Source organism: Phyllostomus hastatus, unplaced genomic scaffold, assembly GCF_019186645.2.
Source record: "Phyllostomus hastatus isolate PE091 unplaced genomic scaffold, TTU_PhHast_1.1 phas_contig_210, whole genome shotgun sequence".
NCBI classification, from domain to species: domain Eukaryota; kingdom Metazoa; phylum Chordata; class Mammalia; order Chiroptera; family Phyllostomidae; genus Phyllostomus; species Phyllostomus hastatus.
Genome location: NW_025333737.1, coordinates 3327176 through 3354160, shown reverse-complemented (window position 1 = coordinate 3354160; position 26985 = coordinate 3327176). Strand labels below are relative to the sequence as shown.

Here is a 26985-nt window from a genome sequence, read left to right as displayed (position 1 = left end):
AGCTATTTAATACATGCAGATTGCAGCAATTTAACCAAATCTGCCCAAATTCTACACTTGTTCTAATTGGCTTGGGCAATTTTTAAGACACACATTATCTTTAAAACAACCTGTGCTTAGATATTTAAGCAAGATGATTCTAATTAAGTCAATCATTCATTCCTTAAACCAAATTTACACTACAGTGACAAAGGTAAAAAGGTTATCCTACCTTTAAACCAGGTTTAAATCATACAATTGTCACAGAACTCCATGTGGCAAAGGTCCTTCCTTCATTTCAGTGGAATTACTTTCCATTTTTACTCAATCAAATAAAACAAAAAATTTCATTGAGTAAGTAAGAGCATCCAGCAGTTTGTAAAACTGATAAAAATGCCCTGTTTCAAGAGAAGCCCTTTAGTAGATACAAGTCAAGCTCTCATTTTAAAACTGAAGTTTACTAAAAGAGGTGCCAGTTTTCCTCTTCTGCTTCCACGGACGAGCTAAGCCCAGTACTGTAATTTTGAGCCATGTTTCTAAAGATGGTGAAGTGAAGAACAGCAACGAAATAAGGATAGGTCACTTTGGTAATGACACACAAATTAACTTTCAAAACATGTGCATAGCTTTATTCATCTACTTTGATCTAACCTTTTCATGGAGCTTCAGCAAAATTCGAGTGTGCAAAATGCATTTCTAAAACGTAATGCAAGCAAAGCTTTTCACATTTACACTGGCAGGAAATACAGAGAAACTAACAAGTCACATCAGGGAGAGGTTTTTTTTTTTTAATGACAAGAATTGCACAGTTCGTTACTTTGAGACAATTGTTGCACATGTAAGTATTTAAAATTTTCTAAGCAAGGTGCTTTAACAATAAAAAAATTTTAGGTTGGAAAGAGCCAATAACTTGGATCATAGCTCACACAGAATTCCAAATTAAAGTGGACTGTTATCTCCCTAGATTTTGCAAACAACGCTTTTAATAACACTTTTTTTTAGTAACACTAAAGGAAACAGCAAGCTGAAACTTTTTCAAAACACACAAGATATGGTGTCATCACATTATTTGAAGAAGGTGCTAAGGGGGAGGGAAAGGGAGTGAAGAGTCCTTTACTATTTCCCACTACAGAACAGCCACTAACAGACTAAGAACAAAAAAAATTAAATCACTTCCCCAGTTTATAAAATAGTTCCAGTTTGTGACAAGATCTATAACTTTAAACAGAGAGCACCAGTTGGGCGATAGAATGAGCATTTCATACTGCATAAAAATTAGTGAGGTGGCAAGAACCATCAACCATCTCAGGCATTACTACATGGCCTTTCCAATTTTCTTTTTAATATACATGCAAGGCACATTGATATAAAAATAGATCTCTGGCCAAGAAATATATTAAATAAGCAACTTAAAATTTTGGCTTTGCAATATTGGCAACATCAAAATATAACCAGATAGCTTTGGACCACATATCTTTCTCATATTCCTCCACCCCATTTGGTGTTTTTTTTCCTCCTTTTTTGGGTTTAATTTCCTTCAAGTTTGGATATGTGCTTGAAAAATTACTTTTCTCTCATCAGGTAGCATTCCTACTATACTCATTTATCTTTGTTAAGCAAAAATATACTAGAGAAGCAGAATAGTTGGGAGTTCTGATTGATTTGATTAAGCTAAATCTGATTGGCTTGGGGCAGCATTATTTCTTCTGTATGTGAACAAAAAAATAAGTCCTTAGCTTATATAGTAGACAACTGTTTTCTTTCTAAAAGAGAGATCAACAACAAACCAATGATATTATTCCCTTTAAGCCATTCTTCCCAACTCCTCTTTTTTGAGGCAGAGAGGAAATAGAAACAAAACTAGAATTAAACAATTTTCAGTAGTAGAAGACATTTTAAGGCCAAAAAGTGTAACACTAACAGAATTTTTCTTTTCCTAAGTTATTGTCCTTCATAGGCCAATACCATAAAGTTATTTATACTGATTCCCTCCCAAAGAGAATTTTAAAATTCATTCACTTTTGTTAGTGGCTGTGCTACAGGAAAGGTATCAAAGCAACCTATAAAGATATGGTATATCGTAATGTAAAAAGTGCATCACATTTGATTTTCAGTTTCTCAGAGCAGCAGCAGGATTAATCCAAGACACAAAACTGTTGTATTTTCATTCTAAAAATGCAACATACCTAATGAAATGTATTCAAGATCATGAAAGGATCCTCCTCCATAGAGGATAAATGAAACAGACTAATAATAGACAAACAGGGGCAAACTAGAGGCATTCATATTTACATATTAAAACCATTTTTGTTAACATCAAATCTTTACATCTAGCGAAAGAAATATTTTGAGTAAAGCAGACATTACTAAAGCAGTATCCATTTTTTAGAGCCTTTGTTTAGCACCTGAGGAAAAAAGGATATATGGAAAGCTATACAATTTACCTCAAGTTGGTTTGTTGGTCTGTAGAGTAAAACTTTCATACACAATGAAGGGATACTGCACTAGAAAAAAACGTTTGTAGCTATTTTAATAAGGCTGTAGAAAAGGGATACTGCAGTATTATAAAATGGCTTTATTACTCTGAACAAAATTGTATGGTTAAATAGGGAAGTCTGAATCAGCAATCCCACCACACTCGAGGATGGCTGTTCCATAGGTTTCTAGACCATAACCGCTACTTGACACTCCCAGTAAAGCAAAACCAATATACCACTCATGCTTCACTGGGTGATTTTATTATGCACACAACTCAAAACACCGTTTTTTCTTAAAACCCTTGGGTAGCAAGACTTTGAAATTTGAGTAGAGCCAATGATTCATTATTTTTTAAAACCAACCCAGGGTGGTCCTGGTTCTCACATCTGAACAGACTTAAGTACATTTAAAAACATTTTATGATACTCAGAGCAGAAGCCCATCTTTCTCACCATAAAAGAATCCTGGCGCTCTATTAATTACATTAACAAAAAAGAACATCAATATTAAAAACTAATGATAACTTATGTGTCTCTGTAAACTTAGAGCAGCTATTATTCTTCTAGTCTTGTCCTCTGCCCCTCCCCTTTAATTAAATATGAACATTTTGGGAAGATGAGCAAATCCTACCCTTTCTTTTAAAATTCAGCAGGACTACCTAGGACTTACTAAGACATTGCCTGATCACATTCTACCTCAACTGATGCAGGGTCAACAGACCTATCATAAAAACTATTGTCCAAAATATTTACTTGTCCCACTACAGTGTCTGTTTTGCAGTTAGCATAGATACAAAAGAGGGATCATGCATTATTTGAGAATATGGTCCAGTGGCAAAACTATACTCATAATCCTTGGAAATGAGACTTTTAATCAATTTCTCTAAAGAAAGCCTGGAAAGAATGACTCCTCATTTAGCGCAATGTAAAATCAAGTGCAGCCTTCTTACAGATTTCTTTGCCTGTGGCCACTTGGTACAAGACATTCAACTTCATAACTAAATGGCTTTTTCATTGTTTAAAAAAAAGTTTACCGCCAAAGATAAACCATTAGATGCCTCCAATTGGGTTAGCAATAAACCTAATGACTAAGCATGAAACCACCACTGCCTTTGTAATGTTCTGTCAATGTATTTTATATTGTGGACAACATTCATAATTGAGGTTTGTCATATTTTCCCTAGAAACTGTTATTTGAAAAAACAATGTAGCACTTTTTTTTTCCTTTATAAGGTTTTTGCAGATTCTGAGTGATGACTAAGTAAGCAGATTAAGAACAAAATTCTAAAATGGAGAGAACCTTTCCAGCCATTTATTTCAAGAAAAAACTAACTGGCATTAACAAATTCCTAGTTATTTTCTATTGCCTCCTAGAAGGTAGAGGAGGAAGGGCTAATTACAGATGCTATAAAATACACTTTATGTGAAAGTTCATTACTAGGAGGTAAGAGGAAAGGCTATGCAATTAACTGCGGTTCAGCAAAGTAGGGGTGAATAAAGAGAAAGATAAATACACCCTGTCTTTTGTGGGGAAGGGGAATTATTCAAGACATCTACAAGAGAGTGGTATGTGACACAGAAGTCTACAATCAAGACAGATTTTAAAAGAAATCTTCACCCATAATTAGTATCTTCATAGCTATTAAAAAAATAGGTCATGATTTCATTCTTAGTGCCATTTTCAAATACTACCCCTTTAAGGATTAAAACCACCTGACTTTATTCTGTGTAATGAAAACAAATGGCACAAAATAAATACAAGTTCAATCTCTGAATACTAATGTCTTACACACATTCGTTTACTAATTTTTAATATCTCCCTCTTTCCCTCACACATACAAACACTCACACACTCAACACACACACACACACACACACACACACACACACACACACACACACACCCCTTTTTTCAGTCTTTATAATGGAGGGATGTTAAAAATCCCCTCTAGACTGTATTTGGTTTATGCTACAGTACTAATACTCTGAGTTGAAGGAAAATTCTTTATACCAAACAGTAACACATTAATGTTATTTAAATGTGCTAAATTAATCACAGCTGAAGTTTGTTTAGAAGCTTACACAAAAATAATGAGAAAACAGATCAACTCTTAAGATTTTTTTTTTAATAAGTGCTCTGTAAGGAATTGTGTGAGGACCTAAGGAGAAAGATTGCAACAAGTAGAGAGTTAGGTGTTACCAAACAGCACAAAGGATATTTGTCCCAAAGTCCTGCTTGTACCTAGGCAATTAAGTCTATTAACCCAATGCCCCCAAAATACTGACAGTTAATATGATGGGGCTCTAGGGTTCCCAGAAAGTTAAGAGACATTTCTAACTATATACCTCTAACCATATAATCAAGGAAATTTCAGTGGAGAAATCAAGTGAAATGTTGCATTGTTTCATTTAGAAATGAGACTCTCAAAAACCTTTGGACAAACAGAAGGGATACATTCTCTTTTTGGCTTCTCTAAACATGGAGGCCTGAGGGATATGGAAGGGAAGTAGGAAAGCAACAACAGCTTTCTAGACATTTTATTAAGTGTTGCTTCTAGATTTAAATGCCCAATTCAGATAGGGGCTGTGGTTTCTTTTTTTTTTCCTTTTTAAATGGATATTCATTCAACCTCTGTATGTCACAAACCCAGAAAGTTTCTTGTGAGTTGTGAGACAGAAGAGCTTTAAAATTCTAGGCAAGCAAAACGGACATTTTAAAATAAAAAGGAAGGGGGCATGGGAGTCGGGGGTGGGGGTGGAATCTGGCCCTAAGGCGACAAGTGGTTACACAAGGCAATTGAACACACAGAACTTTAAAACCTATAAAACAAACTGGAGCCTTTTTTTCCTTTAATCAACCTTATATCTTTTTTAAAAAAACCTTTTTGAAATTTTTTATTTAAAAAAAAAACACAAAAACACAGACTTCTTTCACTTCAGTATGTGGTATGTTGCATTTTCCAGTTTGTTCAATGCTTTAAAGCTCAAGGATGCTTCTGCTTTCAATTGTACATGGGCCCGAAGCATCCTAGCTTTTGGCAAGCAGGCAGGAGACTCAACAAAAATCAAAATAGGAACAAGGCAGACTAAATGCAGGGCACATCTGTAAACATATTATACATTTGAAAATTACAATATCAGTAAAAGTGATACAGTTTACAGGTGAAATGAACTATCTGGAACTGGCCTACCACAAGTTTCTGAACCTGGACTGATACAATAAGTTATTTTATATTTATATATATATATACACACACACACATATATATATATATATAATGTATAAAAAGTTTTGTTTACATCAAGTGGAATTGGCAATCCATGCTTATACTTTTAAAATCTAAGCAGGGCAGATATCCAGACTATAAAGATATTTATTCTATGTTGAGTCCAACAGCTTCTTTCAGAAACTACTTGTTAAAATCTCAAATAATCAACAAAACAAGGAAACTCATCCATATTATAGTTGCTAAAAACTGGTCATTTCTTAATCAAAGGGGATCCAGTCTACTTTTATTAGAAGACTATACCTCTATATAGAAATGCCCTGCTACTTTAACCTGTATTTGACATACATGAATATACTAATTTCTGTGTGTGTAATGTGATGCTAAGTCAGGCCAGAGAACTTGTTTTTATGCCACTAACATCACCCAATCTTAAATTGGACCCTTAGTTTCTGCACACACACAAAAAAACTTATTTTAGCATGCTATATACAAGCTGCAGTGCAACAGGATGGCAATGTGATGATAAGACAGGGCTAACGCTCTTCTCTGCCCAAAAGAAAATTTCCAGAATTTCACATTATTTTCCTTAAAAAACCCATTTTGCTCTAGTAATAAAATATATTTATTAAGATATAATTAGAAGCTAATAAGCCCAGAAGTATAGTTTGCATGAAAACACATTTTCTATTGGCAAGGTTTATTACCTTCTCACTGACTAAAAACATAAAAAGTTTTATAGTTTTCATGGAATTTTTTCTTCCCCTTTTAGATATTTCTGAAATTAAAAGAGAATTTACAAAAAGGTACAGAAGTTTCTCTTTAGATGTTTGATGAAAAACAAGGAAAACAGCACGTTTAGTGTTAGTGACAGAGAGCAAGTCTGGAGCACCTACAGTTGAAAAGCAGAATATATTTTTGCTCCCACTTATACAATTACATTAAAAGATGGGCACAGGAGTATTTTTCCATATTAAATATCTAAAGCCAATTGTTCGTTCTGCAACTTTTCTTTAAATGACACTCATGGATTCTTCACTTTTTAAAGTCCAATATGTAACCGAAGCCAAGTGAACTATGTACCACCAACTATTCCAGAACTGTAGAACTTCAATGCCCTCCCCTAGCCCCACCCCACAAAAAAATAAAAGGAAAGAAAATATTTCCCCAATACCCCACAGAGGTTGCTTAACTTGTGGCAAGACATGCAAATCATATTTGCTAAAAAAATACACCCCTGCAAACTTCAAGGCATGTATCCAGCATTCTCGCAGGGCTCAAAGTAAAACCAAAAGATTAAGGGAGGAGGCGGGGAAAATGTTGAATCATTCTGGGTTCCCTGTGATTAGTGTATCACTTTAGTCACAGAACAAGATACAGAGATCTCTTAAGTGTATTGGCCTTTCCAGTGGGTCATTTGTTGCCCAAGTTGATGACAGCAGGAACTTTAGAACCACGCTTGTTAACAAGTCTGTATTCATTAATCACTTGCATTCACACTTAAAAACAAAAACTAACATAAGAAAAAAAAAAAAAAACCCAAACAAAAAAAAAAACTATTCAGTACCGGAGATTAAATAACCATGTATAGTCTCTTGAAATAAATTTGATTCCTTAAGAAGTCTAATTACTTTCAGTTGCCTTTTTTAAATAACTATATATATATATGTATATATATATATATATTTGTATATATTATCCTGTGATTCTACTTATGGTTCCTCTGCTGCGCTGAAGATCTAGGAGCATAAAAGCCTTGTGTCCCCCATGAACGGTGGCTCTAATGCTGCAGAAAGGTTATAAAGAGGCAGTCTGGTCCTTCATTGATCTGGACTATCCATGGCTTCATTGTAAGTGATTATCCTTTTGGGATCTGGAAGGAAGGTTAAAAAAAAACAAACAAACCCATAAATAAAAATAAGACTTGGAATCCTCAAATGCCAATGTTCCAATAACAAATCTAAAATAAGCATCATCATTTAAACTGCCCCTCATTTTAATGAAAATATAAAGACCAGTTCTTCTTGTATTAACACATGTGTGATCCATTTTTTCTCAAATTAATAGCTCAGCACCCCAATGGATTCCCAGCAACAGGGTCCTCTAACCAATGAGTGCCTCAACTCCTACAGATTAGAGTTGAATTCTATTAACAAAGGTTTTCTTTATGTGTTGTTCCTGATTATAAAAGTAGTACAATACATTTGAAAAAAAGCAAAGAAAAAGTCCTAAACTGTCAATAATCCAATACTAAAATGGATTTGGATTTTTTGTTCTTCTCAGAAAAATGAAGTCAAATTTTATTTTAACCAGTGTGGATTGCCTATAGTAAGAAATCATTCAAGTAACACCTAGTGCAGAAAACTTCAAGTTAAGTTTGTTTGGCAAAACTACTAGCTAAGTCCTAATCATCACCTAAACTTGTAGATCTGCTGGGCTCAAGGTATAAAACGGCCAGAATGTCTGGGCAAAGACGTCAATGTTACTCTGAATTCCTATTATTTAGGAATATAGTAACTAGTGATTAATACTAACATTTCTGGTAAGCTAAACATTCTTACCTTGCTTCTGTAAATTCCAAACAGATTCCATTTCTGCAAAGGAAAAAAAAAGGATTATTTTATATATTAAGTTTTGTACAGCTCAGTTCAAAGCTATGCTTTTCACTTTAAGTCTAAAATAACTAGACTTGATTATTGCTGGACTGGAGGTAGGGTTGAAATAGCACAGCTCTATAAAGCTCAGACAAAACTCACATTTTTCTATAATTCTGAAGCATGTCTTTCAGACTGCCTTAAGTGTTGATCACAGAAAGTCAATTCTTATCTGAAATCCAACTGTCAAGAGAGCTATTTGTCTACATAAATAGCAAAGTTAAATAGAATCATGCTTTAGATAAAATGATACTTCTTGTAATAGGCCATAGTTATTTAAAAAAACAAGTATTTTCTGGCAACCCATTACCCCTCAAACAAGTACCCCAAGTCTTCTGAATGAAGCATTTGTCAAATATGACTAATTAAGATTGATGCTTAAAATGCCTTATGAAAACTTTACTTTTGCTATAGGCAAATGGTTCTGTTCTTTAAACAACACCTACTCTAACCCATATGGCTGAAATGCCTACCCATACCCTTAATAATACACAATCCTTATTTGCTCCAACCCATTCAAATGTGATAATCTACAATGTGCTCATTTTGATATTTTACAATAAGGGAAATATGTAAATGACCAAACTATAGTGACATACAGAAAGAAGGCAAAAGCTCCACATGGAAACATACTAGAAATCTTCACAGAGGGGCTATTTGAAGTCTTGATGAGTAAAACAGTAAATGACTATTATACCACAAGAACCTAAGAATAGGACCTTGAAAGGAAATACTCTACTAGGAGATATTAATGTGAACAAAAACTACTTAGAAACAGAAATAAACCATAACTAACACTGGGAATAAGTACTCTCCATGTGCTTGTAGAACTACCATTTTAAAAAAACAAAGCAGTGCTCTTATGCTGTATAACTGGATTCTGTGTAATTGCTTCCTATAATTATCACCAACCAATTATTGTTAAATAAAAAAACTGGAGTTCACTAAGATAGGATATATCTGGACATGGGTTACAGTTGGGATATAACATAATCCTTTTCCCAGGGTTAAAATAGGTGTAGAGATCTAAAATTATTTTTTGTTTTATGAGTACAGATGGGGTCACAGAACGGGGTAAAAAAAAAAAAAGCACACTCTCCCTGCCCAACAGTCCCCCACACTATCAAACTCACTTCTAGAACACTGCTATTTTTAAATTTTGTCATAACTGAATATTCAGAGAAATAGGTTAATTATCCAAATGATCAAAGTAATTGTCCAGATAAAATCCCATTAGAGGTATCACAGCAATTCTCTCATTAATCAAAAACTAGGAACTGCTAGGCAGATGCCCATCCAACAGATTGGTAGGAAAACACCCGTCTCCTAGGAGGCCTAAGAAGGGGAGAGAATTGTAGCCAATCTAAACTGGAAAAAGGGAAGATACATCATAAAGGGAATTCTAGTCATGGTGCTTATATTCATCACTCCAAAATAATTTCTAATTCCATTAGTTTCAGACAATCAGGTATAGATGAAATAGCCCTTAAATCTTTTATCCTACAAATGTCTGCGCTTCAGAGTAGCTTATTTTAAGAAATCCAAAGATACACCTTTTCTTGGTTGGCCTGACTACAAAAAAAATAAATACAATATATAATCAACATTTTGTTTTCTTTTTGTGAAAAATACAAAAATTTCACATTTTGCAAATAATTCCTGAGTTCTGTGATGCTAATTATTTTAAGTTTGCTTAATGCAAAGATAAATCTATATTTAGTCATATGTTGAAGGGGGAAAAAGTAACAAACTTTTCATATTATCCCACCACCACAAACCTCAACCTTCCCTTGCCTCTTTTGGGGGGCAGTAGGGGTGGGAACAGACTTCACTCAAGAGTCATAGTAGCAACTATACTACTTTAAAGAAAAGCAAACATACCAATTTTATAATAAAAATAAAAGTAACTACTGTTGACCCTTGGAACATGGGGATTAGGGGTACCAACTCCTAATCTAAGTATAACATTTGACTCTCCAAAATCTTAAATCGTCCCTCAGTACCCACAGGTGGTTAGTTCCAGGACCCCACCATGGATACCAAAATCCATGGATGCTCAAGTCTCCTATATAAAATAGCATAGATCTATGCATCTATACAGTCAGCCCTCTGCATCTGTGAACTTTCTACCGTGAATGGAAAACAGTGCAGTTATTTATTGCAAGAAATCACGTTTAAGTGGACCTGTGCAGGTCAAACCCATGTTATTCAATAGTCAACCATTTTGCAAACACTCAATTTCTTTAATGGATTAAAGACATTTCCTTAGCTTAACTAGAACATTAAGCTTTAGATTTCACTCTAATATTATAGAGTGATTTTAAATGATTTCTGGTAAGAAAGTTTTTTATCCTCAACTATGGGCTCTGGAGTAGTAAATCTGATCATGACTTTTGTGGAGGGAAATGGAAAGTATGACCTAGCTAGCTAGCCCTGGCTGGCGTAGCTCAGTGGATTGAGCTCGGGCTGCAAACCAAAGTGGCACAGGTTCAATTCCCAGTCAGGACACATGCCTGGGTTGTAGGCCATAACCCCCAGCAACCACACACTGATGTATGTCTGTCTGTCTGTCTGTCTGTCTATCTATCTATCTATCTATCTATCTATCTATATCTCCCTCCCTTCCCTCTCTAAAAATAAAAATAAATGAAAAAATCTTAAAAGAGAGAGAAAAAAAAGTATGACCTAGCTAAAAAAATTAGCCATGGGCCAGTACTGAATCCTTCTACCCAAGACATAAATCAGTAAGTTCCCTTCCTGTTATTTAATATTAATTACTTCTTTAACTAGTAGCAACTGGGTTATTTTGATTAGAATTTTAAAGTTTTCATGAAACTCTTAACAAAGTTCAAAAAGGGAAATAAATATCATTTGCATAATTAGACATCATGCTTAAACACTATTAAGACCAACAAGCTAGGCTACAGAACACATAGAAAGTAGTAAATTCTATTTTGCCCTCTTTTAGAGGCTTACAAAAATTTTGATTCAGATTCTAAATATGAAATGAGTTACACTTTGGTGTAATTTTTATTTCACTATCACAAGAGAAGCTAAACAGGCGAATAGTATAAAGAAGGCTACAGAAAGCACATTCAACTATACAAAATCATAACATAGTAATTTTTTTTACTTTAAGTACCATCCTCTTCCGTATACACACTCACACACATATACACAGTCTTGAGCCTCCCAGTTGTTTGTAAAGACTGATCACAGCACCTAATTATGCAAATAGTTACTAAAAAATGGTTAGAGGGCCAAACCTGCTAACCTACGTAAAGGGTTCTATTCTTCAAATACACTAAGGTAGGAAATTTTATTAAAAATCTGTAATTTTTAAAATATATTATTGATTATGCTTTTACAGTTGTCCCATTTTCCCCTTCATTCCCCTCCACCCTGCATACCCTCTCTCCCACCCACATTCCCTTTATAAAAATCTGTAATTTAGACCACCATCCAAATTTGAAACTTTACTATATCAAAATTTTCAAATATTTAGTTACGCCTTTCTCAAATAAAGAAAATTTAGCATTCGATTTTTAAAAGCAGACTACTTTCCACATACTGTAGCTCCCCATCACAATGCTTCCTGTAGTAAATGTCTAATTACCTGCAAATTCTTAATTCCAAGTGGATTAAAAAGTATTATTTAGGGACTAAGGATACAGACCCCAAAACAGAAAGGCTATGCCTTTGTGAGCTTAGCAGAGTAGGCAGCTTTCCTAGGTAGATGTTAGCATGAATAAAGCTTGGTGGTATTAAAAGTGTGCTTAAGCAGGGGTCAGCAAAGTGGGTTCTAACCACCATCTGTTAAAAAAAAGGTTTTATTGGAACAGTCCCACCCATTGTATATACTACCTATGGCTGCTTTTGTGCACAAAGCAGAATCAAGAATGCCATAATTGCAACAGCGACCCTATGGCTCACAAGCCCAAAATATTTACTATCTGATCCTTATACATAAAGTTTGCTGACCCATGTTTTAGTGGTCACAAATAATTTATTAAGGCTGAAAGTCACTGCTAAGAGAAAAAGATTTAGACAAAGTGAGAAAAAGACTTAAGACAAAGAACACTATTCAGGTAACAGAGCTGACTGTCACCAAGAAAGATTTTAGAGGAAGAAAAATGCTTTCCTGCTATTCAGGGGACAGAGCACAAAGGCATACATAAAGAAAAGTTTATTATTTAATCACATAGGTGAAGGGAAGCCACTGAAGAAATCTAAGTTTATTGTACTAAATATTAGTAATGATTCCAAGGCAACTGAAGAGAAAGGATTAAATAACAGTACAAAGAGCCCAGTAAACGTTACTGAAAAAGTAAAGAAATAGGGTAGTTATATTAGAGATGGGAAAGAAAAAAATGGAAGCGTTAAGGAGTTTTAGTAGCATGAAAAGGAGATTGAAGGAACATCAACATTTGAGGAAAAGAAAATGATATAAGAAAGGTTATACTGAAGGTATAGAAAGTATGTAGAATTAAGGACATGCAAACTGGAGGGAGTATTAAACAACTGCAATTCTTAAGGAAAGTTAAGACACTTGTAACTTTTTACCTATTCCTTTTTCTCTAGCCCAATGCCACTGCCCTGGTTCAAGGACTGGTATCTTATGAACATTTCTGAAGTTGTCTTTTAACTGGCCTCTTTTGCCATTATTGAGCCTCACTTTCTGTCTTCTATACCAAGGCTATCTATCATTCTCTTCCTCTAAAAATAAAAATCTGAAAGTGAGCACAACATCCAAAGCATCCTAGTGGCCACCAGGAAGACTGGATCTATGTGTCTTGTATAAAATTTATTTCTAGCATTTGACACAGTGGCTGGTACATCAATAAACCAGATGACTAAGTTAAAGATTTTTAACCTTGCACCATTCACCTTCCTTGAAACAAACTGAATAACCAGCAATCTTCAAACACTATTCCATTTCCGCTACCTGAAATATTCTGATTTTCCTCATACAATAAGCCAACTTCCACTTGTTTTTTGAATCCCTCCCTAGGAGAGCTCAACCCCGCTACTCACCTTAGGGGTTTCTCCATGTTCCAAGTGCATTTTGTATTTTTTTTTCTACAAAGCTATCATACTAGTAATAGTTGTTTCTGTGTGCTTCCCTATTAGAGATCCTTAATGACATGAACCCTTTCTTTTCATCTACTTATCACAACTGCTTTGCACAGTACTTCATGCAAAAAATATTTGAATGAAATACTACTCATAAATCAGTGAGGAATATCACAAAGTGGTATTAGGTAGACCCATTTGAAACTGCTGATATTCAACCTTTTCTGATCTACAAAACCAGCAATTTCATATGGTACAACCAAATAGGTCCAGCCCTTCACAGAAAGACTGTGAAGCTAAGAGGATTAAAGCCAAGCAGAGACTTTAAAATGAAATACATTTAAAAAATGTAAACACTTTAAAAAGCCCATAATGGCTTCCCCCACCACTAAAAAGGAAAATACATCAAATATAAGGCCAAACAAGCTGACTACCACATCCAGAGTCCCCAGATCAATTTACCATGAATCATGCCTTCCAACCCTTCATTAAGCCATTTTTACATCACATTCTGAAAAACTCATCAGGATACAGACATAAATTTAAATTCTGCTCCCCCGCCCCAATTCAGTTTTGCCCATCTTTTGATGATTACTGGCCATCCCAACATCATGTTTTGCTATTCTGACTTCTTCTTTCTGAACCAGTCTACTATTCCTGCCTATTCTTTACGAAGTCTGTCAGAAATGTCTCCCCACCCCTTTTCCATTTTGACTATACCCATAAAGAAATGCAGTGTGTTTTCAAGCAAATTTGATTAATAGAGTTAGAAGTCACCACCTTTTCAGTAGATGCTTAAACTCTTCAGTGTATCAGTTTCAATCCTATTATTCCCAACGTGGAGCTACATCAAACCAAACTAAACAGAATTGTCTGAGCCATCTCTTAAATACACTTATAACTCAAAGGTTGATTGATTGACTGCTAATTTCTACTGCTATGCATATTCTAATCTGGTTTATTTTTAAAGGCAAAATATCAAATTCAAGTTACTTGAAATGAAACTGCAACTACAACGACAGTGATATAGACAACTTGTTTTTATAGCATGAGTAGTTGGTTACTTCCCTCACTCTCAGAACTTAAGCTAATGAAATCTGGGGGTTAAAGTTTAGCTTCTACAAATTCCTTACAAGCTACCTTTCAGACTAACACCAAAGTAAATTCATTATTGCACTCATAAAGCAGACTTAATGAGAAATCAAACACCCAGTATGGATGCTAAAATGGCAATTCACTGTGGGGGAAAAACGGATTTTATATCATCTTAAAAATTACTTGTTATATACAAAGGTGTCTCATAGAGAAGAAAAAAAAAAATCCCCAAATCTAGGAAATTTAACCAGGGCTGAAACCAAAGTCAAACCTGCAGGTTATAAGATTAGAAAAATATATTACTGAAATATTGATCATGTCTAATATTAAGAAATCTTTAATATCTAGAAATATTAAAGGTTATTTTCTAATAAGATTATTAGACAGCCTAGAGGAAATCATAGAGCAATTTTTATAAAATGAAGTAAAGGTGAAAATACTTATTAAGCATTGTGTTAAAAGGAGAAAATTTAACATTCAGATCATCCTGTGAACAGATTCTAAACTGTATGCATAGTCCCCATCAGTTGTATGGATCAATTAACCATAGCTTGTCTCTTTATACCCTGTTTACCAACTCCTGCAAGTATAAAAATATTTACCAGTTCCCTCACAGCCTTATCTAACCCAAACTATTTTTTAAAGATTCTACTTATTTTTCTTTTTAGAGAGAAGGAAAGGGAAGGAGGAGGGAGGAAGGAAAGGGAAGGAGGGAGAAAGAGGAGGGAGAGAAACATCGATTGGTTGCCTCTTGCAGGCCCCCACCTGGGGACCTGGCCCCAAACCCAGGCATGTGCCCTGACCAGTAGTCAAACAGGTGACTGAACAGGAGACTTTTCGGTTCACAGGGCGGCACTCAATCCACTAAGCTACACTAGTCAAGGCCAACCTAAAAACTTTATTAAAGTAAATACTTATTTGGTGATAAATAATATGTTCACATGATTGCAAATACAAAGAGAAAACTATTATTTCTCTGCCTGGTCTGTCCCAAGAGTCCAACTGACCTATTTCTAGTCACCAGAAAATAGGCTTCCAACCTACCCTACAAAATTGGTGTCATATTCGTCTATTTGAACACATATCTACAAGTTGGCTTAATACCAACTCAATTTTTAAAATCACTTGAGTATAATTTGATAGGATTTTCAAAAACCTGATATATTTTATAAAATCAGGAAACCCAAGCTTAGAAATGACAAATGATTTGTCTAAGTACACAGGAACTGGGAAGAGCAGCATTAAAACCCATCTTCTGTCATTTAAATTACTTCCATTCCACTAGCCTATCTCCCTGATTCAGTGACTTCCCCCAGCCTCCAGACTGAAATAAGAAACCTCCAGGACCTGGCAGCAGCTTACCTTCCTTCTCTTTCATAGACCCTCTGCACACCCCAAGTGGATCCCTTTCAATATTTACATTAACTCACGATTTTCCAACTTCCGTATTCCCTGTATTTCTGTATGTCAAAAATGTTCCCTATCTATCAAAACCCAGTTTAAAGGCTCTTGACTCGATGAAAACATACTGTACATTTACTTTCTTTTACTCCATTACATTCTCTCTTCATTGAAATCTAGTTATTTGTATCCTCTTCTGACATTTAAACTCTTACCTCATAAACTTGTTATTGTTTCCTCCACTATTTGATTATGTTCTTTAAAGGAAAAAAATCCTATCAAGGTGTTCCATAACTACGCAAAGTACTTTGCCTATGGTGGGTATATCATAAGGCAAAGAAAAAAACATATACAAATTATTGTATAACTCCTTAGTAGTACAGAAAACAGTGGCAAAGAGTACAGAAAACTGTGACAGTAGAAAAAAAAAAAAAGAACTAATGTGAGGAAAGTTCAATAGACCCAGAATTCCCAATCCTAGCTGGCAATTAAAACCACCCCTAGTGTATTAAAATTTTCTTATTCCAGGTTCCAGCCCAGATCAAATCACTTATGCCAATAACCTGCCACCTATGTAGGTAATAGAGAAACAAATTTTTTAAATTTCATGCAACAGCCTAGAGTTGTCTCAGGGATATCTATTTTATCCTGGATAGCATTCATGTTGACTCACCCCAACCATAAAGGATTAAACCTTATTCTATTCATCTCCCCTGAATCTCTATGTGCTAGGTAAAATATACCATATCAATTAATGTTTAATAAATATTCCAGAATGTCAGCATTTCAAATGCTTGATATCCTTCAGTGCAATATTAGCTAGGCAAGATAAATCAATCCAGTTTAAATTAACACTGACCGTTTGGTGTTCACACAACTCACACCAATGTACCATATTCAAGAAACTTGGCTTCAAATGACTCAGACCGTTTCAAAATCAAAAGTTCACCTTACAAAGTTAGGATCCAGTGTTATAAGTCTCTGACAACAAATCAAAGAATTCTACTAAGGATTCTGAGTAACTACTTTGAAAGAGGCAACAGTTGTTATATCCTAGGTATGTACATCAAAAAACTGTGTAACTCAAAATATCAACTAGTAAAATGTTATGCCTGAAATCTACTTTTAAAAAATCCTACCCCCTTCCCCCCAAAAAGTGTGAAGATCAATAGGTGAAACATGAATGACAATGCTGAAGCTAGATGCTGGGTACACTGTAGTTCATTGCATTATTGACTCCATTTCTGTATAGACTTAAACTTTTTCATAACCAATTTAAAAAGATAACATTTTATTAAAGTTTTGACTCTTGAGCATCACTTCAGATAAACAGGAAAAGAGGACCTGCCTCTTACTTTAAATATTGGTACATACTGCTATGTAATGGTACTATATGCCCCCATATAAAAGAAAGATTAGCAGTCTCATTTCTTAAGAAAAGTTAGTAGTGCAATATATGTAAAAAAAACAAAAAAAAAACTAAAACCAAAAAAAAAAATAAAAATAAAAAATCCCCCAAACCAGAATTCCCATCAATCCCTTTTTTGTGCCTCAATGCATCTCATTTCATATCCTCAATTGTACTAAGCATTCAGATTTTTAAAAATCTGAAGTACTGCCCTGGCCAAGTGGCTTGTTTGATGGGAGTGTTGTCCCTTAACACCAAAAAGTTGCAGCCCATCAATGTCTTTCTCTCTCTCTCAAATCAGTAAAAAAACATATCCCTGGGTGAAGATTTTTAAGAATTAAAAATAAATAAAATTTAAAAAAATCCGAAGTACCTCTAACTCTGCAAGTAATTAAGGTTTACTCTAAAACATGCACCATTCCTACTGAACTAACATAACATACCCTCCTACCTACTACTTCCAAATAAAGTTGTTGAAGGGCTTATTTTTGAAGTTAGGAGGTATATTTAGAACTTCCAATTCTAACTTCAACACACTTAGTAAGAGATTACGTTTGGACACCTGAAGACTACACATTAAAGGACAAAGAAAAATACGAGTGCTCTTTTAAAGGATATTCCAATAAGCCCAACTGATTATTACCTCTTTTAGTGTTTAAGAAAACTTAAAAAAGAAAAAAGCAAGCCTGCACTTATGAAAAAGATCTTCAGATCTTCAAAAACTTGTGATTCAAAACAAATTAAAAGAAGGGAAATCAGTGACCTAACGAACAGACAAATCTACATTTGGCAAGAACTCAAAGAATCTGCCACTTTGGGACCTAATTGAGCAGAATATTGAATATCGTTCTAGGGGGAAAAACAATCTATACCAATTTAATCTCAATGATGTCCAACTACAAAAACTCAAAATGACACACTTTAGTAAAGCAAATCTTTCAGCAACACCAGCCAAACTAAATATAACTGCATCCACATAAGGGCATTTTGTTTATATAAATACCATTGATCTCGTATTTAGTTAAAATACCTAGAAATAAACAGGAGTTAATCCTCCCACTTTTAAAAGGCCTACAGTTCTCTATAATAAAAATCATACAATACCACCAACCATTAGGGACAACTTACCCCAGAATTTTTTGCAAGTTGTGGGAGATTATACAACCAGATGCCCTCAGGCTCACAAGACCACCAGTACAAAATACTTTGGTCGATTTCCCAAGTAATAGTCTCCAAAAGGCAGATGGCACAGAAAATACCACCAAAAACACCAGACTCCCTGGCAGAATTTAACTTATAATTAACCACATGTCTTAAGAAACTAAGCATTTCTCTTTGCCCCAACTTTCCTAAAAACATACAGGTTCTGGTTAACTTGTATTTATTTCCAAAGAGCAGTGCTGAAGAAAAGTGAAGACAGATAATTTTACCTGCCAAGATTTCTACTTCTCAACTCCTATAAGGCAATTCTACCTCCATTTTTCAAAAAGACAAAGGAAAACGAACATCTGTTTATTTCACTAAATGTCTTCCAGCTGGCAGATAAGGAAAGATATGCAGACTAGGTGATCTGCTTAAAAGTCACATAAATAGCTTTGTTATTCATCTCTGAGGCAGTGATTCTTCCACGGAGAATACTGTAATTACCCCATCCCCACTATATGATATGCTGCCCCTGCCCTGCAGTTGGCAAGTGAATGCCTAAATGAGTCACTGTTAAAAATGGAAATATGGAGGAAACCAACACTGTATGCCAACAATTGGAAAAAGATCAACTTTAAAAAAATAATTTTTAATGGGAGTGTGCAGTATATATTAGGTGTGTGTATACATGCAGGGGGTATGCATTTGCTGGAGTGGGGTAGGTTAGGGATGAAAGTAGAAGACTAAATCTTAAGAACCACTGTTCTTAAAAGCACTGAGGTTGTAAACTTCATCAAACCTCATTATTAGCTTTGTGGATTTAAGTAAACCCACTTGTGCCACACTGCAAAATTTCCTGTAAGACACAAATAACCATATTCTAAGAAAGATATTAGCAGGGAACTTGAAAGATATCTGGTTCCTTTAAAACATGTGCTTTGGGGCTATGAAAAGTACAGCATCCCAAGAGCCTGGTCCATACAATGTTTAATTGTGATTACCATTATCTTTTGTCTAAGTTATTTTCTAGATGCCATTCAGCACCCATTATTCCTATTCATTAAGCAAATTAGAACTATCAAGTGAGCTCACTAATACACACACATATGATATAAAAAACAAAGAGAAAACCTAAGTTGGAGCAGTCAACATTTCTTCTAAACTTTAACCATACTATTTCTGAAGACTCTGAATTAGTCTGTTATCAGTTGCTTATCCACATTATTATTCTCAACTAAGTTCTAAAGTATATTAAATTGACCAATAAGAATCTTTGTATAGGAAACAAATGAGTTACCTTTAGTGTGATATACAATAGCAGCCCTCAGGTCAAAAGAACCCCAGCTATCATTCCTTTCTAGGCCTCTCTGGTATCTCTGTTCTTTGGCGGAGGCCAACAAAGTGTTCGTAGGAGAGGCCAGAGGATTTTGATTTTCTATCTCGTAGTCCTTTGAGAGAAATACTAAAGCACCTTGACTACTGGTGTCTGCTTTTTGCAGGTCACCTATATGACTGGGTTCCAAGGATAAGGCTCCACTCTCACTAGTAGTCCCAGATTTTAGAATGCTACCAAGAACTTGAGGACTAGTCCGTTTTTCCAGCTCATAAGCCTTGGGAAACACAGGATGCTCAGTTCCTGAGGGGATTATTTCAGCACCCTGTGAAACCAAAGTGGCAGGATATTCCCCTTGAAATGTCACCTCCATTACTTTATGATCTGATGACTTCCCAATAACAGTCTCAGGGCCAGCACTGGGCTCATTTATAAATGATAAACCCCACTGATTCTGGAAAATATCCCCCAGGTTTTGCTGATCTGTCTGAGAGGGTAGATCCACTTGTGCTGTGCTCAACAGCACAGTTTGCATATTTGAAGGGTAGATAAAAAGGCTAGACTTAATTTGTTCAACAGCTGCTGAAGCCAGACTCTTGTCCTGAAGAACTGAATCAGTCCCAGAGGAGATGGGTGTCAGAGTATTAGCAGCAGTAGTTAGCAGTGGCTGACCCCCTGGAGAATACACACTTGCATCAGTCCCTGCTAAAACAGGCCCATTAGAAAAGGAGGCAGAAGTAACAGATTTCAGCGCTGACATAGGGACCTGGGATAACCGACTTGACGACTGGGTCTGAGTTTCCCCAGTAGATGACGACGAAGAGGATGAAGATGAAGATGGTGACACAGAAGAGTTCTGTACAGTTTTGTTGAGGTTTTCCTTAACTTTGCTTGCATAACTTATTTTAGGAACTATTTTAGCACTGCTATTGTCCACTGGAAAAACTGGGGGTGGTTTAAATAGGGTCCACGAGTCCTCTTTGGAGGCAACAGCAGAAGCATGCTTTCCTTTGGGCCGATCATCAAACTTTTTGCTGCTCATGCCAGGTTTAATATCAGAGCTTTTCCGCAGTATATCACCCACAGCAAGTTTTCCTCGACTTGTTCCTCCAGGCCCAGTTTCATACTTCCAAATGGGCTTTGAACCATCTACTCGATTTCCCTTTTGTTCACTGTAGTCAGGCTTGAAAGTTTCAAGTCCCTGTTTTAAGGTTGGGACACTGGTCTCCTGTTGCATTATTTTGTCCTGCACTAAATTAAGGTTTTCACAACCCTTGGCACTATTGCGCCTAGCTTTCCTTTTTTTAGGAGTGGTATATCCGCTCTCAGATCCACTACCATCATTATCTGCTCCTTTGCCCATGTAACCATTAGTAATATAGCTAGAATTATTTGTTACAACACCATTTGGAATTGCTACAGTATCACTCTTATCTACAGGCTGGTTCTCTCCAGATTTATTTTCATAAGACTTTCCATTCTTTTTGTCCATACTGTTTTTCTGAATAAAATTCCTGGTTTTAATTCCTGCTTTTCCAAAGGTGCTAGACTTTACAGTTTGCTTCAAATTAGTGTCTAAAACTTGTTGGTTGCCATTGAGAACCCTAGAAATAGGGTTAGTAGCTTCATCAGAACTCAGGTTCTTTAAAGGTATTTCTCTTTCTCCAGCATTACCATTTAGTTCACCATAGCCTGGGGAGGGAAAAAAAAAGGTTTAAAAAATTACAATATGCACATTACAGTAGTACTTAACATTTAAGGAATGTTTATTTTAATGTGTGCTAGATACCACACTATGAACTTTAGCTTTATATGTTATTACTTCACAGTTCTTTGAAAAGACACTTGTCAACCCTATTTTGCAGATCAGGAAATTGACCAAGCAAGAGACAGGACTAAGCAGGGATTCAAACCAAAGTCTGAGTTCAGAAAGAACATGACTTCTTAAGCAATATGCCATAATACTGCTCATCTAACAGAATCAAATTCCCCATCATTCTCACAAGACAGTTATAAAATTTCCTTTACAATTAAGAGTAGAGCTACCCTCTGGGCAAAATCATTATACTGATACAATAATTTTAAGTATTATAGGGAAATTAAAGACTCTATTTCTATGAAATGATAAATGACTGGCAGTACCATAAACAGTTTCTATTGCATTCTGTCAAATAAAAATATAACACCTGTGAACTTTTTCCAAAGCAATTGAATTCATTTTGACATTTCCCAGACATCAGATCATACTTTTAGTCTAAAACAAAAACACATACCAATGTTTCTAAGTCTTATAAGATATACTTTCTTAATTTTATATTTGGGTAAACAAAACAGACTCTCAGAGAAATTAAGTAACTTGGCCAAGTCACAGAAGAACTGGAAATCTGAACTACAGTCTGTCTGGAACATGGTTTCCTATCACTGTCATACTGCCTATATAAATGACACAGTAAGAAATATCTACAAATAAAACTACAATGAAAGGCAACTAATTTCAAAAAGTATTACGACATTCAAGTTTAACTTAAGATATTCAAGGCCATAAAAAATTTATTACTATAGATGATTCAACTGAGTCAACACTTCCCATTTCCTAACTAGTAACAGTGATTATTAGTTATCTACCTTTCTATGAAATGTTCCCAAATCATCTTGAGGTCAAGTCATTAGAAACAGATAAACAGAATGATATATACACACATTCATTTGAGGCAGCATTTCAGAGGGCAGGGGGTGGGCCTCTGACAAGAATACCAAGTAATTTGCCTTTGTCACTTTCATTCATTCTCTTGGGCCTTTAGTCTAGACTAAAGCACAGAGCTTGTATATTTTTGTTTTGAAATTTTGTTTTGATTTCCAGTATGGTAAATATCAATAGATATAACACACATTAAAAGCTCTTTACATATTTCAAGAGTGTAAGGATTTCTAAGATAAAAAAAAAGTTTGGGAACCATTGTTTTAAAAGAGCTTGATGTGGAACAGAACAGTCTGGGAAAATTCACAACTTATTTTAAGTTACTCTTTCTAGATGAAAGGAAAAGGTGGGAACACTAAAAGGAGCAAATAAAGGCATTTTCTTCTGTATTAACTTTCAGAAAATAACCCAAGAAAACATACTTAAAGGCACAATTATTTCCTGAGAGGCACAAAACTTACACCATGACAATATATTCTGTAGAAATTCTTAACTTCTGTAGAGTTATATTTTATTTTTTTGGCTGCTGAAGAAACTTGGTGGCAAAATTCTAACTATGAAACAGCAGAGATCACTGCTTAAGGTGTTTTCTAAAATGTTCTCTTTTTCTTCTTTAGAAAAGAAAATAGTCCCAACACAGAGACTCTCAACATTTTTAACAGATTTAAGTTTACCTGTGCACAACTCTAGACCAAAGAGAACCTACATATAGCATTTACCATGCTAACAGGCCACCAAGGCTTATACTATTGGGACCATTAGTCATAACTTTATAGATCTCAAAGGTAAGCAGTTTAAAACATAAAAAAAAATAAAAAAATTTTAAAAATCCAATGTCCAAACTAAGTTGAACTAAAGCTAAGACTTTTAAGCAGACTAGAATAATTTTTTGTAAGAGTGCTAATATTTAGTGGCTCCGATATTAGAAATAAGCAGTTTACACCAGCTCAGAAGCCACTATGTTTCCACCTCCAAGTTTAAATGACCAAAAAATTTTCTTATTTAATTGTATAAAGTTTCCCCCATAGTAACCTTGTTGGTGTGCAAAGTCAGAGGGGCATTTTCTTTTTAAAATTTAGATATTTAAGAAAAATGTAAACACTAAATTACTGAGAAATTCCCTCTCTCCTTCTAGTGTTTTTATTATTTAGGACTGCTATGCTAAAGCATCTAACCCTACTTCAAATGGACTCAGCAAAATTTGAGTCCTGATAAATCTAGCTTTTGGATTAGAAACTGAAATTACTGAGCACATTTGGCTCTCTCTTGCGCCCTCTTCTGGATAAAGATAAACTGTTCCTCTTTATAGGTTTGTGAGTCATAAAAGCCCACCTCAACATACTGCAGATACATTTAAAAATCCTAACTTTTCTTACTAAACTAGTACTATGCACGTTGAAGCAACAGTACTGTGACCAGGCCACACACGAAAAATTGCTCATCCCAAAATGTTTATGTTCCCTTAAAACTGCTAAGTCCAGTTTGCCCTCTTGATTCCCTCCTGGGATGCCACTTTGAATGGTTGAGGCTGCTTACATGTACAGAGAGAAGTCCTACAGGAATATATTAACGTCTGAGTGATAAAATACCGTTCAGTAACACTGTCTTATATTCCAAGCAATCATAATTAGGTAATATTTCCTCACCTTTAAGTTAAAAAAGACTGTAATGTTAAAGAGACACGGTGTTGTACATTTTCTTACAGTTTTTACACGGTTTCAAATCCTTTTAAGATTAAACACAACACATTTACATGTTCATTTCTACTGCACACCATCAGTCCCTACCGCCCCCCAAAATGGGAAATGACATTTCAATTTCAGTCTTCAAGACACATTAAGTCGGAAAGAGAAAAGCAGTTTTTCTCCTGCTCTCAGGTAACTGCATGTGTCACATTTGACATAATGGGTTTAACATTGTTTCTTACCATTCTTCATTTCTTTTCAATGGATAAAGAACCCTTATTTAAAAAAAAACCTGTGTGATCATAAATTTTTAAGTTTATTTCTCCTCAAATGTTTTCTAAAACGACTTTTACACGCAATTTAATGTTCGTTAAAAATAGGGGTTTTGAGATCAATATCGGTTTGACAGTGGGACAATACCTCTCCTTTCAACGGGGAAAAAAAGCCTCATCCCAGGCAAGATGGTAGTGAACCAACCTCACAGTTGAGCCACCCAGGTTCACCCTTAAGGACAAGAAACACGGTCAAAAAACTTGCCCTCTCCCCCCATCCAATCTTTCTCAATTCTCGCTCTTCAAAAACACTCCCCAAGTCACGGAGATAAAAGGGGGAGCGAGAGTGGGAAGCGTTGAAGGGGGCTAGAACAAGCTTTTCTTGTAAAAGTGAGCTGCTAGAAGGAAAGGGCCCAAGTGAAAGCCTGAGAGGCGGAGTCGTGAGCGAACCTGGCAGGCGACGAGGTTCCTGTGGCAGAGAAACTCGTGACCGGGGAGCCCGGTTCCCGCTGGATACCCCACCCGGCCTAAAGGCACCGCCTCTACCCAAAATGTATCCCCCCCCCCACCCCTCCAGCCCGGAGGAGCGTAGCGGACGCCGCCCGGCGTCTGCGGCCTCCTTCTCCCGTCGCTCCGCTTCGAGACCGGTTCCCCGCTTCGAGGCCGGCTCTCTGCCCCGACCGCCTGCTCCTCACGCCGCACCGGGGAGCCGGAAACGCGGCGCCCGGCGCAGGCCGCTCCCCTCGTGGCCGTTTCCCTCCCCCACCCCTCACCCCAGGGACCCGCCCGGGGCCGCGCGGCCGCCACCGGGTTACACAACCCGGCCGGCGACGGGGGGGAGGGGCGGCCGCGAGCCGGGGGCCGCCGCGCCCCCACAGTGCAAAGGGCAAGGCGATCGCGGGTGGGTATCCCGAGCCACCGGCTCTGCCGCACTGGGTGCCCCTCGACACCCTCCCCCCCTGGGCTCCTCCGCGGGCCAGAGACAGTGACAGGAATCGGCTTCCAACATGGCGGACAGGAAGCGGCCCCGCGAGGAGGAGAGAACATTCCAGCCGCGCCGGCTCTGGGGGGGAGTGGGCCCGGGGCGCCGGCCGCGGGAGGAGTCGCGGGGGCTGATGGCGGGGTCCGGTGCCCAAAAGGGGTGTCTAGGGGTGGAAATGACCAGAAACAAGAGGGTCCCAACCGCCCCCCCTCCACGACGGGAAACCCCAAGGCCACAGGTGGGCTTGGGGTGGAGAATAAGGGAGGGCACTTCCTCAACTCTGCCCACCTACCCTCTCCTTGCTGCCTGCAATAGGGTCTCGCGACACCACCAGGATTCGCTAGGCCTTTCTGAGTTACACCCTAAAGGATTTTGTGGGCGCTAGGTTCACCCCAACTCAGGGCCCCCAATTAAGGTCCTCCCAGGGCTGCAAGAAGGTAAACGGGAAAAGAAGAATAATGCCAGACTTGCAAGGCCAAACCTCCGGGTCTCCCTCCAGCCCGGGCGGGGGCCGGGAAGGTCACACTGGCCTAGTTGGGCCTCTCCCATGCTGAGTAGAAGGAGAAGGCGCTGCAAACCGCGCGGCCCAGCCCAAGCTTTGCGAGAATGAAAGGAAGCTTCCCCAGAGTCGCAGGGCGGACAGTCCCACACACCCCCACACCCCCACACCCCGACTGGGTCCGCGCTTTCCAGATCCAGCCCCACCCCCATCTCCCCTATCCCCCACCCCCATTCCCCTTCCCCCACTCGTCCTCCCTTACAGACCTGTTTTCTTCTTCGGCGTTTCCTGGTGCTGCTGGAGGGCGTGTTTCTGCTCATGTTTCAGCGGCTTTGGCTGGGCCTTAGGGCTGCCCTCGGCTCCATGCTGCAGGTATTGATGAGGCTGCTGGTGATGGTGGTGGTGGTGGTGGTTGTGGCTGTGGTTGTAGAAATAATAATGGTGGTGGTGGTGCGGCTGCTGCTGCTGCTGCTGGGGGTGATGGTGCGGATGGTGGTGGCTGTGATGGTGCTGAGGCTGTGACTGGCCGGGCTTCTCCTCCATTGAAAGCGGCTGGGACTCCCTAGCTGAGGCTGCGGGCTGCTGCACCGTCAGGATCTGAGACTGCTTCTCCGGGCTCACTCAGTATATCTGAGCGCGTCTCGCCAGCGCACTGGTTAACCCAGTGATTTTGCGAGATTGGCAGCCGCGCTCCAGCAATCAGGAGCCACGTTGCGCCACAGGCCCCGCCCCTAGCCCAAATCCTCTTTCCTTCCCCTTCGCCACAGCCTCCGGGCCAACGCCACTTACCCTGTGCAACCTCACAGGGCCGGGCCTTCAACGTCAGCACTATGGCTCTCTCTTCTGTCGCTTTCTGTCGTGCATCGCGCAATCTGCGAACGGCACTTTCAACACTCTTCGCCGGCGAGTAAGCTCGTGTCGAACGTAGCAGATTCCACGGGTGATTCCACTGGCTCTGGGAGCCATCTCTTGGTTTTGCATCTCCTAGAATCTGTTAACTTTATTATTTTTTTAAAATCCTTTTCCGGGTAAGCAAAGGGGAAGCTCAGTTCCCTTAAC

The 26985-nt window shown here is 37.5% G+C and overlaps 1 protein-coding gene across 1 annotated transcript; it reads right to left on the bottom strand.

Annotated features, from left to right (window-relative positions):
• Positions 1–581: 581 nt before the first annotated feature.
• Positions 582–26537, bottom strand: NUFIP2 (nuclear FMR1 interacting protein 2). The gene is made up of 4 exons (XM_045837361.1): positions 26193–26537; positions 19755–21482; positions 8245–8277; positions 582–7556 (listed from the first exon to the last, which is right to left on the bottom strand). Exons 1-4 carry the CDS (start codon positions 26467–26469, stop codon positions 7504–7506), a joined length of 2091 nt encoding a protein of 696 aa, XP_045693317.1. The 5' UTR covers positions 26470–26537; the 3' UTR covers positions 582–7503.
• Between the last annotated feature and the right edge of the window lie 448 nt (positions 26538–26985).